The sequence below is a fragment of the Cervus elaphus genome, chromosome 32, assembly GCF_910594005.1.
Source record: "Cervus elaphus chromosome 32, mCerEla1.1, whole genome shotgun sequence".
Taxonomy (NCBI): Eukaryota; Metazoa; Chordata; class Mammalia; order Artiodactyla; family Cervidae; genus Cervus; species Cervus elaphus.
This window is the reverse complement of record NC_057846.1, coordinates 25465001-25486550: the sequence shown is the minus strand read 5'-3', so window position 1 is coordinate 25486550 and position 21550 is coordinate 25465001. Positions and strand designations below refer to the sequence as shown.

Genomic DNA, 21550 nt, shown 5'->3' with positions numbered 1-21550 from the left:
GCCACATGCTGGATTCTGAGGATACTTGCTCCTAAGAGTTGTCATTTCAAGAGTTGGTTACTGTGTATAAATAGTACCACCAAACCATTGCGATGCATTGGTTTTAGGTTGGAGGGCTGGGTAATTTGGTATAAACCAGTACAGAGATTTAAATTATAATGATCTCTGATAATATCTGAATGGGAGTCTCATCCAAATCTTTCCACTAATGGAATCTAGCTGAGATATGGAAGGAAGAAAACTATAGAATACATTCCTTCTCTCATTAGGGCCTTTTCTTTCTCTGAGCAAAGCCTACCAGCTTTTTTGTTCCTTTATCAGGTACTGTGTCCTTTGATTTAATTTTATTCGTTCCCCCAAATGAGACTAATTCCACTGAAGCAGTCCCTGACTTTTGATGTACAATGGATTACTAGAGATATATTTATTGCTCTGCCCTACCGACCACGATACTTACCTCTCTGCCACCACAGAAAGCGCCGAGGACATCTTTGTTGTTGGAAGTTGCCACAGGGAGCCATGACACTGTGGAGTGGATGGAAAGAAATTGTATTTCAGGATAAACATAATTTTGCCCATTTCTTTTCACCCTTTGAAAAAATTTAAACTCGGCCTTCTTAAACCTTATCACTTCTTACTGGACAGAAATTAAGTATGTAGATGTTATTTTTATACTGATGGAAAAACTAAATGTTTGGTTTGCAGACTGTGTACAACCACCTCTGAAATTAGTGCTGAATCCTATACATTTGCTGTCATATGTTCAGGAGTCAGGTCTTGTCATGGCACATCCTCCACTCCCTGCATGCCAGGAAGTGGAATCTTAAAAGCTCTTCCTCAGAGTCTAACCAGCTCTATACTCCCATCATGTTCATCATACTTTATTTCTATTTTTCTCCTCTCACACTCCCAACTTGGCAACCTTTCATGGTTCTCCGTTACTCGTGTTATCCTAATAATTTCTTTCTGACATTCATGCTCCCAACTGATTCTTCTTTCCCACTCATCTCTAACAAGATGTTGAATGTTTCCTTATCCTGAACTTTTGTCAAAAGACGTTTTCAAGCCTGAAATGATTCTGCCTCCGCCTTCCATCCTCCTAGTCAAAACTCATTTTTCTAAAGTCATTAATGTTTTAATCATATGTCATATGGGAATGACTGGAGGGAGAATTTATGCTAGAAAAAAGAAGCACCAGAGCAAAGAGTTATACCAAAGTTTGGGGTCATGAAATCTCTACTGTTCAGATTTCTTATAGGCTAGAAATTAGGGGCACAGCTTCAAAATATTGTTAGAAATTAGTCTTGAGTAAGGGTCTTGCAAACACATGCACACACACACACACACACATGCGCGCGCGCGAAACAAAAACTACACAGCCATGAATTGCCATCTCTGGAAAAAGGATTAATGAGTTACTGCATACAGTCAATGTGTTAATTTCCCACACAAACTCAGGAGTCTTTCACATTGACCAGAGTCATTAGAATAAGCCCTTCATCACAGAGCCCATATTCCATTTGGAATGAGGGGACTCTCGTGTTCTGAATTGACTCACACTGATCTGTTCAATCCCACTTCCCTCTTCCAAATAAACCCCTTCCATAACTCAACACAATAACCATATCTTATTCATCACTGACTAAAAGAAACTTTTGCTCATAACAAGGACTCAGTTTATCTGTAAATAAGCTTCAGATGAATAGGTAGGGGAACCATATTGTTGTAGAATCACAGTCTTCTGTCTAACTGGAAGCCAGGAGGTCATACAGTCCAACCACCTTCTAAAGATGATGAAGAAACTGATGGTAATAAATTGTGTTAGTTCCCTGAATACTTAGTGTAGGAGTCAAGCCTGGGCTAGGAAGCTGGGTCTCCCTCCTGCCTGTCATTCTCTTCTGTATACACTATGCGGCATCTTGCTTATTGTCTTCTTTTAAAAAATAATTTTTATTTATTTTGGCCGTAACTTGTAGCACATGGAATCTTAGTTCCCAGACCAGTGATCGAACCCAAGCTACCTGCATTGGCAGTGCTGAGTCTTAACCACCGGACTGCTAGGGAAGTCCCACTTACAGTCTTGTGAGTGGGTAAAAATTTCCAGCTATGTCAGTGAAATAAGTACGCTCAAGTGGCTTTCAGAAGGAAATTAGAGAGCTCTCACTATGGTGTGATCCTGTGATAAGCATCTGCAATCAATGGTTACACACTCACTGTTGGGAAAGCAGACTTCTTTACCTTCTGTCTGAACACATTGATTAGATTTAATTCAAGATGAAGTTTACAGAGTGGGCCAGTCTTCCCAGGACCCCTTATACCAGCCCTCCGGGCCCTGTACAGCCAGACAAGATTTCCGAGATTAAGAATTCAAACTGCTTCTTCTCTGGCCTGTCTCCTCCTACAGAGGTGACCAAGAGGTGACCCAAGAGGTCCGCAGTCACAACTATCACCGACCTGCAGCTAGGGGTGGAACACACAAAAAGAGGAACCTCAAAGACACAGTGAGGCCTAAGAGTTCCCAGGTGGTCCAGTGGTTAGGACTCCATGCTTTCACTGCCAACGTTGAAGATTCAGTCCCTGATCCCTGGAGATCTTGTGAGGCATATAGAAGAGACTTTTAAAAAAAAGAGTGGTAGAATTTAAATTTCTTTACTGCTTTGGCATTTTTGTAGAAGAAATATTTCCTTCTTGATGGAAAACCAGGGAAAACTTCATTTGACCTGGACCTTTAAACTAACGGCTTAAGCACATTTCAAATAAAGGAATAAGCTACTATTTAGAAGTGAGAAAGCTATGGGGATATTTGAAGAATAAAATAAATGATCTGACAGGGGGTCAAAGTATTATCATAACAAAAAAATCTAGAATGTAACATTCTTTTTATCTAAGACATGTTAAAAGACTCAGTTAGGCTTGTAAATATTCTCCTTTGTTATTCTTTCTAGGTAGCCTGTTGTTTCTGCCCACTACACCTGGTGGGCAGATCAGAGCGGAGGGAGCTAGTGCTAAAAATTCATAATCGGTTCAAAGTTGTCAGCCAGCGGCTCCTGCTGAGTTGCCAAGGTCGGTGGCTGAGAGTTGCCTTCCAGAGCTCTGACAATTTATGTGTCTTATGTGAGAATTTAGGGTGAGGTGTTTTGTTTGTTTTTCTGGAGACTAAACCCTTTATTTGTTCATCCCTTTACGTTGAGAAAAGTCAACTGTTGAAAATGTACTTGTTCAGGGCTTCATGCTGGATGCTTTATGTACTTTATCTTCTAAAGAGATAAAAAGGGAAGCCAAGGAAAAGAAGAAAAACATCTGAGTTAGGAAGCCTGAGCAGGAAACTTTTTTAAAAAGCAGTTCGAACAAATAGTGAAAAATAAGAATAAAAAGACATGGTCTAAATTTAGGATGGACTATTAAGAAAAAGGAGTTATAGTTTAACTTTTCTCTCCATTTTATTTGTTTTTTCAGTTCTAGTCTTTCTTTTATTATTTTTTAAAATTCATTTTTCATTGGAGGATAATTGCTTTACAATGTTGTGTCTATTTCTGCTGTACAACAACATGAATCAGCCATAAATATACATATATATTCCCTCTCTTTCCCCTTTTTTAATGGAGAGGATGAGATTTGAAATTATTACAGATAAACAATTTTGAGTACCATGCAAACAGGATTTAATATTGGTAAAGGATAATGCTAGATTGAAAAAAAGAATGCAAAGGTAACTAGTTTTTAATTTATTTATTTTTAATTAAAGGATAATTGCTTTACAGTATTGTGTTGATTTCTGCCAAATATCAATGAATCAGCCATAGTTGTACATATGTCCGCTCCCTCTTGTATATCCCTTCCACCTCCTTCCCCAAGGTCACTGGTTTTGTGTCTTGCTTTTGTCATGTGACACTCTTTAGGAGATGACTGTCACTTAATCCTTCAGGAATTGTTAAATATCTTTATGTCCCAGGTGTACTATACCCAGTAAATTAGAAAAATAATTATCTCACGAAGACGTGTATTTTATAGGTAAGGAAACAGATGCTTTTGTGCGTATATGTTGCTTCCTCATCTTTTTAATGGGAAGGTCTGCTTTTCTCAAGGAATTATTAACATTTATTCCTAAGATTCTCACACCAAAAAACAGTTATCTTTAGGGGGAAAAAGCATGAGAGTAGCTAGTATAAAATGAGAACTCTGGCTCTTTGCCAAACACCATTCTCTCTCTATCCTTTTTTTTTTTGTGTGTGGCCACATGTACAGCTTGCGGGATCATAGTTCCCAAACCAGGGATGAAATTCCACTCTTCCACAATGGGGCTTCCCTGGTGGCTCAGACAGTAAAAATATCTGCCTGTAATGTGGGAGACTGGGGTTTGATTCCTGGGTTGGGAAGATCCCCTGGAGAAAGGAATGGCAACCCACTCCAGTGTTCTTGCCTGGAGAATTCCATGAACAGAGGAACCTGGTGGGCTACAGTCCATGGGTTTGCAAAGAGTCAGACACAACTGAAACCGTTTACCTCAGTTTGGGACTCAAACCCAGCCAAAACCCTCTTGGGACTTGATCCCATGTGGCTGGGACTTGAACCCAGCCAAAACCACAGTACCTGGTTTCAGGACCTAATGAAGCTCGGGTTCTTGATGTCTCATTGCAGAAAGAATTCAGTGAGAGACAAAATGATAGGTAAGAAGTGGATTTATTCAGATACAGAGAGAAACACACCCCACAGACAGAGTGTGGGCCATCGCAGAGGGTGAATGCACTGTGAAATTTGGTGTGGTTAGTTTTTATAGGCTGGGTAATTTCATATGCTAATGAGTTGGAGGATTTTTCCAACTATTTGGGGGAAGGGGTGGAGATTTCCAGGATTTGGGCCACCGCCCACTCCTTGGTCTTTTAACAGTGCCTGGAACTGTCAGGGCATCTCTGGGTGTGTCATTTCACTTGTTGATTGAGGATTGAGGTCTAGTCTTGTCTGCCATCTTGGTCCCATTTGGATCTAATCAGTTTATGTTGTGTCCTTGGGCTATGTCATTCTTTCAAAAGTTGTGGTGGTGGTGGTCGTTTAGTCCCTAAGTTGTGTCCGACTCTTTTGACCCCACGGACTGTAGCCTGCCAGGCTCCTCTGTCTATGGGATTTCCCAGGCAAGAATACTGGAGTGTGTTGCCATTTCCTTCTCCAGGGGATCTTCCCAACGTAGGGGTCGAACCCAAGGTGGATTCCTGACCACTGCACCACCAGGGCGTCCCAGTTGCCTTACTCCAGAGTCCATGCTACTACCCACAGAGTTGTACTGCCATTTCCACAGGATTGAATGAGCCACAAACTTTAAACTCAAGGAGTTTACAACTGTGGTTATGCAAAGATCCATCCAGTCAAATCAAGTACTGAAGGTCAATGGGGTGTCTCGCCTTCCAACTATCCAGTGGTAACTGGCGCTAGATACTGCCAGGTGGCGCTCCTCCCGTGTGTGTTGTTCGCAGGCACAGATGTTAAGTTTCTTAAGAGAGTTTGTGACATAGCTTAAGAGAGCAAGTGGTATCTCTTGAGAAAAACAAAATGACACTTTTCTTCACCACCCTCGCCCTTTCTTGGATACTGAGGTGCAAAGATCGAAGAAAATACCCGTTGGGTTAGGGCATGAATTATAGCTGGGAGAATCCTAGAGTTGGAGGTCTCAGGCATAGCTGGGAATTCATGAATTTTAGCAATTCATGACAATAATCTGGTACTGTGTTTACGTGTGCTTGATGAAAATTGCTGAAAGTATAAGAACTAAGTGCTAAGCACCCTTAAGGAGCTGTTAAAGGGAAGGTTAAAAAGCAAACAAAAAAAGACTTTTAGAAATACTTAGGGAAGAGTATCCCCAAAAGATCGAATCTTTCCTGGCAAAGCAGCTAGGAACACAAAGCATGGTTCATGGTCACAGGTTAGGCTAGGTCATTGAGGTTTCATACATGCCACCATCTGGATGCTCCAAAATGTTTCTTTTTAAATCCTTTCAGTCTCTTATTAGAGTTGTCTTTCCCAAACTTAATTGTATATATTCACCTGGTGAGTTACAGAAAACCTGTAGCTTATGGATTACCTCCAGAGGTTCTGCTTGACTTGGTTTATTCATAAAATTAAAAGATGTTTGCTCTTTGGAAGGAAAGTTATGACAAACCTAGACAGTGTATTAAAAACCAGAGACATCACTTTACCCACAAAGGTTCATTCAGTCAACCTATATAGTTTTTCCTGCAGCCATGCATGGATGTGAGAGTTGAACCATAAAGAAGGCTGAGCAATGAAGAACTGATGCTTTCCAATTGTGGTGCTGGAGAAGCCTCTTGAGAGTCCCTTGGACTGCAAAGAGATCCAACCAGTCAATCCTAAAGGAAATCAACGCTGAACATTCATTGGAAGGACTGATACTTGAAGCTGAAGCTCCAATACTTTGACCACCTGATGTGAAGAGCCAACTCATTAGCAGAGACCCTGATGCTGGGAAAAATTGAAGGCAAAGAGAGAAGAGGGTCACAAAGAGTCAGACATGACTTAGCAATTGAACAACAACAGTGCCCTAACTGGCACAGTACTTCTCAACGTCATGTTGAACTTGTTGAAAATATAAATTCTTGAGCCCCGCCTCAGACTTCCTGAATCAAAACCTCTGGGGTGGAGCCTAGCAATCTGTTTTAAGAAGATCTCCTCTTGACTTGGATGAATTGCAAAGTTTGGAAGCCACAGCTTTAGGCATCACAATTGTTAGAGCTCTCCAGAAGACTCTAATAAGCAATGAAACTTGAGAAGCAGGACTTTAGTGAAAAAAAAAAAAACTACTCCCTAAGACTGGGTTCCACCACAATGCAGACTGGTTCCTCGGTCATGTTTTCACCCTGCCTTTTACCAAAATCATATGTCCTCCTCCTTGTCTTAGAAACAAGAGTTTCCAGCAGGAATGTGAATGGAGAATAACATTCTGAGAAGAACATTCTAGGTAGAGGAATTGAAGTCCCACACAACTTAATGGGGAAAGAATGGCGATTAAAGCCAATATTTTATAATAACTATAAATGGAGTATAACCTTTAAAAATCATGAATTCTTACACTGTACACCTGTAACTTATATTGTGGGGCTTCCCTAGTAGCTCAGTTGGTAAAGAATCTGCCTGCAATGCAGGAGACCCAGATTCAACCCTTGGGTCAGAAAGATCCCCTGGAGAAGGGAATGGCAATGCACTCCAGTATTCTTGCCTGGAGAATTCCATGGACAGAGGAGCCTGGTGGCCTACAGTTCATGGGGCCGCAAAGAGTTGGACACGATTGGGCGACTAACTTTCACTTTCACTGCAACTTATATTGTACATCAGTATATTTCAATTTTAAAATGTGGAAAAATAGTGGGGACAAAAGACAGCGTTAAGTCAGAAGATAAGAATGTGATTGTGAGCTGACTTTGAGACAAATCTCTGATCTTGCAAAATACCAGGTTAAAGTGAGATTTCTTTCTTCTTAACCCCTCTCTGCCTTCCTGAAAAGGACACTGGCTGCCTTGGATCTACCAGATCTCCTCAAAGAGGTGCCTTGTTATATCTGCTTACACAATTTGAAGAAACCACTTGCAGTTGAATGTGGACACAAGTCTTGTTGTAATTGCCTCTTATGAAATTGGAAAGGAATCTCTGATTACAGCACCTACTTTAAGTATAAAGAAATTTGCAGGTGAGGGACTTCCCTGGAGGTCCAGGGGTTAAGACTCTTCCCTTCTATTGTAGGGACACAGGTTTGATCCCTGGTCAGGGAACTAAGATCCTGCACACTGCATGGCATATTCAAATTTTTTTTTGAATAAAAAATAAAATAAATGTACAAGATAAGTGATCCAAGGTGTAACCTGCAGCTGAGGATGATGGCTGAGACAGCAAAATCCTCACATGATGGATTTAAAGACTAGCATATGTGAGATCTACCAAGAAAAACTGAAGAGGTTCTGTGTGAGAGATCAGATGCTCTTTTGTGAGATCTGTTTTATGTCTCAGGAACACAAACCTCATGGTGCTTACCACTGAGAAGACGAAAGATTTCAAGGTAAAATTGTCTTTCAAAATTTCAGGGATTCATTCTCATCATTCTTTCCTCTTTAAATACCTTGGGTTTTCAAAATCACACAGATTGAAATCATTTTGCTATCCCCGACCTGTCAAATATGGAGATTTGGGAGCCCCAAAGACCTCATTTTTGTTTTACTGTAAAAATTCTATTTCAAGCATGCATATTTATTTTTAAAAAATGCAAGTGACAACAGTTGTTATCATTGTGGGGAGGAACGAACAGTGACTAGGTGAGGCTGAGGGTGGCATTTGAGGGGTTGATAATGTTCTGTAATAATATTGTTTTGAGGTATGGTCATATGGATATCCATTTTTTGATAGATCACTGAGCTGTACATTTTCATAATTCTTAAGTATATGTATACCATTTCACAAAAATAAAAGTTTTCTAAAAAAAAAAAAAAAGACCCCATTTTGACAAGGAGTAATTAATTTTCACTTTAGAACTCATGCCTGAGTTTGTGCTATAACTTCTATTATGTAGATCTAGCATAGCAACCTCCAAGAGGATTTAATAGCAAGCTCTCCTTTTCTGAATGAGATCCAGGAAATCCTGGATTTTCTGTATAAGACATTAGAGTCTCACAAGAGAGCCCCTTCCTCAGAAGAGATAACTCTATTGAGTCAAGGAAAAAAATCATGTAAAAACCTATAATTATGTGTATATGTTGCTGAGAGGGTAAGCAAACTGTTTTCAGTTTTAGGAATAGGAAGCTATAGGGCTGCAAACACAGTCAATAAAGTTCAAAGCCCTATCAGGATCTCTGAAAAGATCCTAGTCATCATTCTGGCAGATATATCTGGTCATTATGTCACTCTGTGAAGGGTGAAAAGGAACTGCAAAATAATCATGTGGGAAAGGATTGACTAAAATCAAGGTAAGACGTCAGTTTGCTTAATAAATACCCTAGAGACCTGCAGCCCCAGCCCTCAAACGCAGCGGAAGTTTCCAGCAAAATATAAACTCACTTAACTAAGAAGCAAATTATCTCCTAGTTGGTTAACCTTTTAACCAATCATAACCACACTCTTTTAACATTTCGGTATTAAACACGTAAACATCTACTCAGTGTCATCCCTAAGGTTTAGGAGTACATAGCTTATGGTAATGGCCACATAACTGTAAGCTAAAATATACAATTGAGACACTGACTTAAGATTTGTGAATTTAGGTAGAGACCCAAATATACTGGGCTTCCCATGTGGTGCTAGTGGTAAAGAACCCACCTGCCAAAGCAGAAGACTCAAGAGATGTGGGTTTGATCCTTGGGTCGGGAAGATCGCCTGGAGAAGGGCACAGTAAATCATTCCATAATTCTTGCCTGGAAAATCCCATGGACAAAAGAGCCCAGTGGGCTATAGTCCATAGAGTTGCAAAGAGTCAGACATGACTGAAGCAACTTAGCAGGCATCAAATATATACAACGCACTGTAATATATAAAAACTCCAGGTTTACCATATGGGTTTATGTATACATACGGATTTATGGATGTGAGAGTTGGACTAGAAAGGAAACTGAGCGGTGAATTGATTCTTTTGAACTGAGGTGTTGGAGAAGACTCTTGAGAGTCCCTTGGACTGCAAGGAGATCCAACCAGTCCATCCTAAAGGAAATCAGTCCTGAATATTCATTGGAAGGACTGATGCTGAAGCTGAAGCTCCAATACTTTGGCCACCTGATGTGAAGAACTGACTCATTGGAAAAGACCCTAATGCTAGGAAAGGTTGAAGGCAGGAGGAAAAGGGGATGACAGAGGATGAGATGGTTGGTTGGCAGCACCGACTTCATGGACATGAGTTTGAACAAGCTCTGGGAGTTGGGGATGGACAGGGAAGCCTGGCATGCTGCAGTCTATGGGGTCGCAAAGAGTCGGACACAATTGAGTGACTGAACTGAACCCAGGTTTACTATTTTGATAAACTTAATTTATCCCAAGAATTTAATGCTTAGGGGAGATTTTTATTTTTTAAAAAATAATTTTATGTATTTATGGCTGTGCTGGGTCTTTTTCGCTGCACAGGCTTTTATCTAGTTGTGGCGAGTGGGGGCTACTGTCCAATTGCAGTGCAAGGGCTTCTCATTGTGGGGGCTTCTGTTATTGCTGAGCAGGGGTTCTAGGTCATGTGGGTTTCCGTAGTTGTGGCAAACTGGTTCAGTAGTTGCGGTTCCTGGGCTCCAGAGCACTGGCTCAGTAGTTGTGACACATGGGCTTAGTTGCTCTGCAGCATGTGGATCTTTCCAGACCAGGGATCGAACCAGAGTGTCCTGCTTCGGCAGGTGGCTTCTTTACCACTGGGCCTCTTAGGAAGGTGGGTGGGGGGAGGGGGGGTGGGGGCTGGGGTAGTGCATTTTTAAGTGAAATGATTGAAATACTTAAAGATATTGACTATACTATCGGGGGCCTATGAAAGTACTTTGTGATTAATTTTAATTTAAATTTGAGACATTTTCTTTTATAAGTTGGCAAAAATTTTTAGTTACTAGAAGTAAGGAAATGTTGTGAAGTTTGTTGTGATACAAATCCAATATCTGTAATTTTCTGTACTGAGTGCTCTGGGTCACTTACTCAACCTCAAAATCATTAGCTTTATCAACCATAAAATGCATTGATAAAATGTTTCTCACAGGATTGTGGGAAGTGGTGGTGGTGGTGGTTTAGTCTCTAAGCTGTGTTTGACTCTTCGTGACCCCAGGCTCCTCTATCCACGTGATTTCCTAGGCAAGAATACTGGAGTGGACTGCCATTTCCTTCTGCAGGGGATCTTCCTGACCCAGGGATCGAACCAGGTCTCCTACACTCCAGGCTGATTCTTTACTGATCAGATTTATCAGCTGTAAAATGTATTGACAAAGTGTTTCTCACAGGATCATGGGAAATATATAGATATAAAAAGAACTTAACACATTGTGTTGCATAGCACTTTCTAGAATTATCTTAGTTAAAATATGTGGTCTTCCAGAATAATTTACTATTCACTTAGAGTCTAGACTTCCCTGGTGGCTCAGATGGTAAAGCATCTGCCTAAAATGTGGGAGACCCAGGTTTGATCCCTGACTCAGGAAGATCCCCTGGAGAATGAAATGGCAACCCACTCCAGTATTCTTGCCTGGAAAATCCCATGGATGGGGGAGCCTGGTAGCCTATAGTCCTCGGGGTCACAAAGAGCTGGACATGACCGAGCAACTTCACTTTCTCTCTTAGAGTCTTAAGATAGGCCTTATATGCCTCCAAGACATGAGAATTTTGCTTGATGTTTTACCTTTTAATTCAAAGGTTATGTTTTCCTCTCTCAGGATAAAATCATATAAATTATAAAAGTTCAGGACAATAAGAACAAATGACCAAAGAACTGATAAAATATTCACATAATTTGACTGCATCAAATTTTATTTTTTTTATTTTTATTTTTTTTAATTTTTTTATTTTTTTGCATCAAATTTTAAAAGAAAAATGAGAACTGAGTAGAAAAAGGAAAGAAATGGAGGCTGAGGAGAGAGGGATACACAGGAAAGAATGCGATTGATTTGAAGGAGAAGAGGGTTTGGGAGGGGAGTGTCGGTTGAGATAAAGAGAAAGGATGTATACTTAAGATTCCATAGGGTGGGACTAGGTTTTGGAAGACCAGATAGCAAGCAGAAGAATTTTTTCATTGTCCTGTCCAGTAGTTTTAAAACCACCACAACAAAAAAACCAGGCACTGATGTTTGATAAGCAGCACACTGATTGATACAAAATGTTTAAATTAAATTTAAAAAACACAAAATTTCCAGAGACAGAATTGTAAAACTTGGGGAGTTGTGCAGATTTTCCTTCCGCTGAGGTCATGATGAGTCACTTCAGTCTGTCTGGCTCTTTGAGAGCCTGGTAGGCTACTAGTCCATGGGTTGCAGAGTCTGACGAGATAGAGCGGCTTAGCAAGCTCAGACAGATACACAGACTGTAGACCACCAGGCTCCTCTGTCCAGGGTTATTCTCCAAGCAAGAATACTCTAGTGGGTTGCCATTTCCTTCTCCAGGGGATCCTCCCAACCTAGGGATTGAACCGGAGTCTCTTATGTTTCCTGCATTGGCAGGCGGGTTCTAGCTCCACCTTGGGAAGCCCTCCAGTGAGGTCAACTATGAGATATCTGAGATTACCCCTGACCTCCCATTCTAGAACACATTCCTTAGTCAGGCAGCTATTTCTCTCTTTTCTACCTACAAATAAAGCAATGATCACTTCTTTCAGCAAACAATGAACTCGGGCATTGTTCTCTAATAAAACTATTCAATGGTTTAAGATAAAATGGGATGGCTAAGGAAAGAACCGAATGAGTCTCAGGTAAAGCTTGTAGAAGAATTTCTTCCTGTGAAATTGTCACTATATACGTGATGTTCATGAAGAACAAAAATAAACCACCAACAAAAACACTTACGTAGTGCCTACCAGATAGTAGCCCCTTAATTAGACCTTGATGGTGGTGTAGTTACTTAAGTCGTGTCCAACTCTTGCGACCCCATGGACTGTAGCCCACCAGGCTCCTCTGTCCATGGAATTCTCTAGGCAAGAATACTGGAGTGGGATGCCATTTCCTTCTCCAGTGGATCTTCCCAACCCTCTGACTGAACCCCGGTCTCCTGCATTGCAGGCAGATGCTTTACAAGCTGAGGCACAAGGGAACACCTTGGAGGTATAGCAAAGAGTAAAATATTCACCCAGCCACAGAGACTGAAATGCCTGAAGAAGGTCCCTGACTCTTGGGGCATTTTCTAGGAACTCATTAAAATGCAAATTAGGGCTCCACCTCAGATCTACCCCAAGAAGACTGTTAGGGTGGGGCCCAGAAATCTATTTGAATGAGCTGGGATGATTCTCGTGTTCAGTGAAGTTTGATAACCGCTGGCCTAGATTTATCTTATGGATAGGAGGTGAAACGTCACAGGTTTCCTACCTGATGATGAGAGGGAGGGACTGAGGGAGTAGCTGAGTAGATCAAAGCTCCTGGGTTTCCATTTCTCTCTCTCTTTCCCCAAAAGGAAATACTCAGGATTACAAAGAAAGGGAAGCTTTTCTCTGAAGATAGTTTCCTTAATTATGTGTGTGCTCAGTCACTCAGTCGTGTCGGACTCTCTGGGACCCCATGGACTGTAGCCCGCCAGGCTTCTCTGTCCATGGGGTTTCTCCAGACAAGAATACTGGCGTGGGTAACCATTCCTTTCTCCAGGGGATCTTCCCAACCCAGGGATCGAACCGAGGCTTCCCACATTGCAGACGGATTCTTCACCCTCTGAGTCACCAAGGAAGCTTCCTTAATCATGGTTTTCTTTAAATACCTAAGCTTGATTTTAGTATTTAGGGAAGCTTTAAAAACATATATACAATGCAACTGTATAAAAGGATAAGTGAAAAATCCAGGGCAATAAATAAAAATAAGAAAAACAAGAATAGGTATGAATTTGGTGCACAGATAATGTACTCATGATCTCCTACTTTGCTTTCACTTGGCTTCTGTAAAAATATTTAATCTCTATTCTCTGTCCTTCACTGATTTCTCTTTGTGCTGGTTTGATTTAAAATATTTACTCAAAAAAAAATATTTACTCAGTGTTAGATAAAATAGATACAGAGAATATGATTATAAATAGTGGGAAGATATTTCAAGCTGGGTAGTTTGAGAAAGGACTCTCAGAGGAAGTGATATTTGAGCTGAGAACTGTAGGGAGGAAAGAGGGCTGAAAGAAAAAGCGAACGTGTTAGTTGCTCAGTGACCCCAAGGACTGTAGCCTGACTCTTTGTGACCCCAAGGACTGTAGCCCACCAGTCTTCTCTATCCATCGGATTTTCTGGGCAGGAGGCCAGATCATCTAGAACTGTGTTAGCCTTTGGATTTTATCCTAAGTGCCCTGGGAAGTTATTAGAAATGATTAGAGGGAATTCCCTCCAGTGGTAGGACTCTGAGATTTCCACTGCTGAGGATGCCAGTTCAATCCCTGGTTGGAGAACTACAAGCCACACAGCCAAATTAAAAAAAAAAACAACAGAAACTTGATTAAGATTTTAATATAGTATTCTGGTTGTTGAATTCACAGACTTAAAGAACAAACATGGTTGCCAGGGTGGAAGGATTGGGTGAAGGATAGTTAGGGAGTTAGGGATGGACATGTCTACATTGATATATTTTAAATGGATAACCCACAAAGGCTTACTGTATAGCATGTGGAACTCTGCTCATCGTTATGTGACAACCTGGATGGCAGTTTGGGGGTGAATGGATACGTGTATATGTGTGACTGAGTTCTTTGCTCTCCATCTGAAACTGTCACAACATTGTTAATCTGCTATATTTCAATATAAAATAAAAAGTTGTTATTGTTGCTTTTAAAAAAAGCCCTTACCTCCAAAAAGATAGTATTCTGGCTGTTGTGCTGAGGATTTGGAGACAGGAGTAGGGCAGGATTGAGTATGAACTAATAGAGGTGAGGAATTGATGGTGGCTTACGTGGTGCTTCCAAATGAAATTTTAAAGTGAGTTTGGGGTCTGACTCAAGAATACTGGAATGGGTTGCCATTTCCTCCTCCAGGGGATCTTCCTGACCCAGGGATCAAAGGGACATCTGTGCATTTGCTGGCAAATTCTTTAACATCTGAGCCACCAGGGAGTTGGGGGAAGGGAAGGCATTATTGATTAAAATCCAAAAGTGTTACAGGTATGTTAATGTGGGATGCTTATTAGACATTGAATTGCAGATGAGTTGGGAGTGCCGGGTCTAGGTAGATGATTAAACAAACATTTGGAAGTAAATGTGGATTACCTAGGGAGATATTAGAACTAGAAGAGAAGGGACCAACACTGACCCTTGAAGCCTGTGAAAATTTAGAGGTTCAAGAGGATTCAAAGCCAAAAAAAAAAAGAATGCTGAGAAACAGGCAAATTAAGTCATTTACAGGATCCTGATTGCAAAGAGAGGGAACCATTCCTGGCCGACTATGTTGACTGCTGAGAGCTCAAGATAAAGCCAGGAGTGACCACTGACTTTCTAAATGCCTTCATTTTTGTAATGGATCAGTGTTCTGTTTTGGTTTTTCAGTCTAGGATATGTTCAGGGAGGCAAGACAAGAGAAGCTACAAGGATTTGAAAGGACCCAGTAAAAAATAACTGGAGTAAATTCAAATCCAGATGATAAGTAGAGGGCAAATATTTGCAATTTGTATAATAAGGGGATAGTCTATTCAATGTATATCTTAAAATTAAGAAATAAAGACCAAAAACCTGTCAGGTAAAAAACAGCTGAAAGGCTTAAACATGGTTCACAGAAATATTAAAAATAAACATAACATTTTTATGAAGAACCTTTTCTGAACAGTTCCTCAGACAAGTGGCATGGTTCTTAAAATTTGCATATCTCTTTAATTTTTGATTTATATCTATTCTAGCATTCTATCCATTGCAGTATTATTTTAGTTGGAGTCCATGAAGAAAATCTCTCCTCACACTAGGACATAGTTGGAAAAGGGGAAATCATTCTATACCTTTTCAGATAATTGTTTGTTTTTAAATCATATTAATGAATGCTGTGTCCTCGGTAACACTAAAGTTCACTGATTTTACACTTTGAATCCATTTTACCCTTTCATAATCCTGTAACATCGTGCATTGAGCTTTTAGAAAATAACTTGTTCAGTCACTCAGTTGTGTCTGACTCTTTGTGACCCCATGGACTGTACCACACCAGGCTTCCCTGTCCTTCACCATCTCTGAGATTTTGCTCAAACTCATGTCCATTGGGTTGGTGATGCCATTCAGCTATCTCATCCTCTGTTGTCCCCTTCTCCTCCTGCCTTCTAACTTTCCCAGCATCAGGGTCTTTTCCATCAGTCATTTCTTCACATCAGGTGGCCAAAGTATTGGAGCTTCAGCTTCAGCATCAGTCCTTCCAATGAATATTCAGGACTGATTTCATTTAGGATTGACTAGTTTGATCTCCTTGCAGTCCAAGGGACTCTCAAGCGTTTTCTCCAACACCACAGTTCAAAAGCATCAATTCTTCGGCACTCACTCTCACATCCATACAAGACTGCTAGAAAAACCATTGCTTTGACTATACAGACCTTTGTCGGCAAAGTAACGCCTCTGGTTTTTAATACACTGGCTATGTTTGTCATACCTTTTCTTCCAAGGAGCAGGCATCTTTTAATTGGTTCACTGAATTTGCAGGTTTTCCAAATGTTGACACATTTAATTTTACAATAGCAAAAACAATCAGTTGTTAATATCTCTACTAATTTCATCAGAAAAGACCAAGTATCGGGAAGCTGTCAAGCTTAGAATAGGAGATACGAGTTTTCTAAAACTCTCATTTTTGCTTAAAAGCTCAGATTTTATCACTGGGAACTAATACACTTAGTTTCCTTGAGATGACAGTGTTTGAGAAAATGTCTTTCCAAATCACTACATGCAGATAACCACAGTCTATCTCACTCGTTCTTTCTACTAAAAATGACCTATGAAAAAAAATAGCACTAGTATGGCTTGCAACTCAATCAGAAAAAATGCATTTTTGTGAGACAACCATTGTTTTTCCATATGCAACATAAATGTTTTACACATTTCTATCCTGTCACCCGGTATGCTAAATCCTATACTTTTTTTTTTTTTTTTAGCAGCATGGCTCAGCATGTGAGATCATAGATCCCTGACCAGGGATCAAACTTGTGTTCCCCGAATGAATTTGAAGTGCAGTTTTAACCACAGGGTTGACAGGGAAGTCCTTAAATTCTGTGCTCAATGTTGAGATTTAATATTTTACCAAGCATCAAGAAATATGAATGTTTTTAAGTAAAACAGGTTTTTTAATTTTTTTTTTTAAACTGGGAGTCTACAAATAGGTAGAGATTTTAAAAATACAATAAATGCCTGTGGTCCTGTTTGGTGCTACTTCCTTGATGGTAGGACACCAGCAATTTTATCTACCATCAGTGCAAATGTCAACACTGAAAAGGCAAATCAAGTCTGCTGCTTTAGCATGTACCCTAGCAAAATAACAATGTCTTCATATATTGAATATATAAGAATAACAGCTTCAGAATTTTTATTGTTTCACGTACCTTAAAAATTAAAAAAGAGTGAAAGGCCTAGGTGATGTCATGTGTGTGGGCTGGAAAAGAATTTCCAGACATCAGGCAGAATGAGAAGAGAATAAAGTTTAATAGAGAGAGAAAGAGACAAAACAGTGTTAGAACAGTGGGTTGGTTCAAGGGAGAGCTGAACACTTTGGCAGGCTTGCAGCCAATGTCCATAGCCTCAAGACAGAAAATTCCTACTGGAATGGTGTCTTTAGGTGTCAGGAACCTGGCCGGTTTAGATCTGGAGGCTCATGGCAACAGTTGCTATGGGGCTTGGTCAGTTCCAGAGATTTTTATCCTGTGATCTTGGTACAGGGCTTCACACCTGTGACCTTGGTATAGGGCTCCACAGTAGATGGTCAAGTTTGGGTGGAATTGCAAGCATGAGAGGCAAAAATAAGCTAATGAATCCAGAAATGGAAGTTTCGGAGTTCTGTTTTCTTTCAAGTTGATTCTTTGCAAGAAATGTTAAAAATAGCTGGCTAGTGAGACAGAATGGGAAAACGTAAATTAGAGAATTTTGAGAAATTAATATCTGGTGTTACAGTGTCATTGACAATGGCTGCAGATGGGGTTAGACAAGGAAACTAAGGCGATTCCTCATTGGGAAAGATTTCCAAATTCAGTAGGTAATACATTTTAAGAATATAATTAAAATATATCTAGTGAAAAGGTGGAATTGTTGCTCAAACGTTATCGGAATTGTCTGGAAATGGCGATGCACGAATTATAGATCACTTGTTCTGTTTTCTTAAAATATATTTGTATATATGCACATATGTGCATATTTATATATGTATTACCTACATGTATTTATGCACATACTTTGTTGTTTAGTAGCTCAGTCCCCTACCTCTGCCAAGTTCCTCTGTCCAGGGACTTTCCCAGGCAAGAATACTGGAGCTGATTGCCATTTCCTTCTCTAGGAGGGGTCTTCCTCACCTAGGGATGGGACCTGTGTCTCCTGCAATGCAGACGGATTGTTTACCACTGAGCCACCCCGGAAGCCCATATATGTGCATTTGTGCTGTGCTGCGCTAAGGCGCTTCTTCGTTTGTTTCTGACTCTGCGATCCCATGGTCTGTAGCCCGCCAGGCTGCTCTGTCCACGGGATTCTCCAAGCAAGAATAACTTGAGTGGGTTGCCACGGCCTTCTCCAGGGAATGTTCCTGACCCGGGGATCTAACCAATGTCTCTTACATTTTCTGCATCGGTGTGCAGGTTCTTTACCACTAGCGCCACGGCCAAATCCCATATGTACGTATAAATATGTGCAATTTCCCTTCAGTATTTTCGAAAAGGTTTATTTATTTGAGGGTTTGTGGCTCAGACGATAAAGCGTCTGCCCGCAATGCGGGCCACCCAGGTTCGATCCCTGGAGGGGGTGCTTCTCCTGGAGGCGACGATCCCCTGAAGAAGGAAATGACAACCCACTCCAGTATTCTTGTTTGGAGAATCCCATGGACAGAGGAGCCTGGTAGGTTACAGACCATGGGGTCGCAAAGAGTCGGAGACAACTGAGCGACTTCACTTTCTTTATTTTTTTTCAGCAAACATCCTTCAACAGCCAAGTCTCTCGAGAGACACGCCTTACCCTTCAGGCACAAAATGGCGCCTCAGTCAGGCGCATGCGCACTTGTGGAGCCCCAGAGTGCGCTCCTGTCAGGCATGCGCACCTCAGAGCCAGACCTGAAAGGGAGCGCCTCCTTGGAACGCGGCGACACTCTGCCTCCGCTCTGTCTGGTTTAAGGAGCCGCCCCAAGAGGCCTTCACTTTCAGGATCTCTGCAAGCAACTGGGTGAGTGAGGGATTCCTTCGGCTTGCGACCTGAGTGCCTGAGGCTAGGCTCTGTCTTTTTTTAGTCCCGGAAGTTCCTTTCCTGCTCTTTGCCACAGCTTTCCTTTGAGAACCATTTTTCTTCTTCTTTTTTAAAAATGACTTGCTGGGAAGTACTTTGCTATTTTGTCACTTGCTAATTATTTTCAATAACTTGAAATTCTCGGAGAACTCGACCACTGGTGTAATTCATCGTATCTCGTTCCTCAGGCTCGTGTCTGCAGAAGGTTTGCTGGATCCAAAGAGTCCAGGACCCTTGACTGCGGAGGATGGAGGCTGACGAGTGCGTCTGCCCTAGAACACCGCACTCGGTTCGGCGTGCGGGGAGGTGTATTCCGCTTTAGAAACAGCCTGATCATCTCCAGCGAGGGCCACCTTCCGAGATGTCCAAAAGGCCCCGCTCCCAGTTGGAGCAAGACATCCCAGGAGGTGTCCGCCATGAGACACGCCCGCAGCCACCGCAGCTGTTCCGCCGTGGTGACCGAATGGCGGTTTGTGACCACAGCCTCCCGCCCCAGGAGCATGGGAGTCCTGTGGTGGTGAATGAAGTGCCAGAGGCGGCCGAGAATTACAGGGTAAGCTTTGTACGGATCCCAGACCACCCTGCCGTTCTGGCTGCCTCCTCTTTTCAGTAATTACCGTATTTGTTTGGGGAACAGATATTCTGATCCTTCAAGTCCATTCCCTTAGTTGATGTTGGTCAACGGAATACTAGACAAGTACCATACGTAGACCTTCCATGTGTAGTCAGGGCTATTGGCCTTTCAGTTGTCTAAGGTTAGGAATCTAGCTGTTGTAAAGCAATTACTGTGATATATTTCTCTGCAGAAGTTATTCCAGGAGATGTTGGACACATTGAAGGAGAAACTTGTGGCAGCTAAAATCATACTGGCTGATGAACAAGAAAGAATGGTGATGATGCAGGTCAGTGCTTATCTTGATTCTTGGGTGGAAATTACCTATAATGTTGGCTAGCAAATAACATAAACATAAGACCAATGGCACAGCAGGAAAAGCTCCTTAAAATCCATAGTTAGGAAAGGTATTAATTTCTTCATGTATAAAGAGCTCTTAAAAGTTAGTAAGCAGGGGACTTCCCTGGAACTCCAGTGGTTAAGATTGGACACAGTTCCCCTTCAAGGGACATGGGTTCAATTCCTGTTCAGGGAACTAAGATACTGCAACAAAACAAAATGTTAGTAGCAAAAGACTAGAAACCATAGAGAAGTGATCAAAGACCTGAGAGCTCACAGAAAAGCAAATGCAGATAATCTTTTGAGTAGACTGAATTGGTTCATAAGCTCATGTTAACAGAAGTACAAATTAACTGTATTAAACTTGTTAGGGAGATGGCATTTTTATACCTTATTTATAAATATAAAAAAGACTGATAGTGCAGTTAACAGTGCCATAGGAGAGTGATCATCTTTTGTACTTGGGATGTGGCAGTGTAAATCCTGAAGCCATTCATTCAAAGGTCAATTTAAGAATTTCTATTTGGGGCGTGTCAATTAGGAGTTTGGGATTGACATGCATTGCAGGAGGATTGCAGGCTGATTCTTTACTGCTGAGCCACCCAGGAAGCCCTAACATATTCACAGTACTATATATAAAATAGAAAGTTAACAAGGATCTACTCTAAAGCACAGGGAACTATAGTCAGTATCTTGTAAAAGTCTATTAAGGGAACAGAAGCTGAAAAATAATATATAGACTGTAAGAGGGTGAGATCACAGGTGGGGGGGACCTGAAGGAGACTGTTTGCAGTAATTAGGGACAGATGATGGTGAACTGTGGTGGAAGGGGTAGTAGAAGTGGTGAGAATAGTCAGGTTCTTGATAAATCTTGACTCAGTAGTGTCATGAGGTTAAATATAGTCATTTTGTTGTTGTTTTGGCTGCACCGTGCTGCATGTGGAATCAGTTCCCTAACCAGGGATCGAACCTGTGCCCCTTCAGTGGGAATGCAGAGTCCTAACCACTGGACCTCCAGGGAAGTCCCTAAATGCAGTTGTATTTAGTCCCTAAATAAGCCAACTACTCCCAATATATGTCTCTAGTTCAGACTTTCCAAGTAGAGGGTTTTCATGTCCAACTTTTTGCCTAGTATCTCTGCTTGGATGGATGACTTTATCAAAATCATCATATCCTAAACTGAGTTGCTGATATACCCCCCATGTCTAGAATCTGTCCCATCCATAGTTTCCATTTTATGTTTTGGCAACTTTGTTCTTTATCTAAAAACCTTGGGGTCACCCATTGATTCCTCTTTTCCTCTCATCCACTATCCAAAGCATCAGCAAAAGCCGTTGGTCCTGCCTTCCAGTTTTCCTGATCTCCTGCTCTTTGGTCCTGAAGTTGTGTAGATTCCTCAGTTTTCTGTCAATGAACATGTCTCTGTCTGCATTTCATGTTCTAAAATTGTGTTGATATCTTGGCTGATGTTGACCCTGAAATTCCCTTTGTCCTTTGTATCTATGCCTATTATTTCCTCCCCAGTGCTTTATATTTCCTTGGATTTGTATT

The 21550-nt window shown here is 41.1% G+C and overlaps 1 protein-coding gene across 1 annotated transcript in view; it reads left to right on the top strand.

The window, feature by feature from the left end:
- Positions 1–18887: 18887 nt before the first annotated feature.
- TRIML2 (tripartite motif family like 2) overlaps positions 18888–21550 on the top strand; it is a 10579-nt gene continuing 7916 nt past the window's right edge. Inside the window, exons 1-3 of the mRNA XM_043893802.1 lie at positions 18888–18987; positions 19236–19600; positions 19854–19949. Of these exons, the coding sequence (XP_043749737.1) occupies positions 19409–19600; positions 19854–19949 (288 nt within the window). The 5' untranslated portion in view covers positions 18888–18987; positions 19236–19408. The remainder of the gene's footprint in view (positions 18988–19235; positions 19601–19853; positions 19950–21550) is intronic.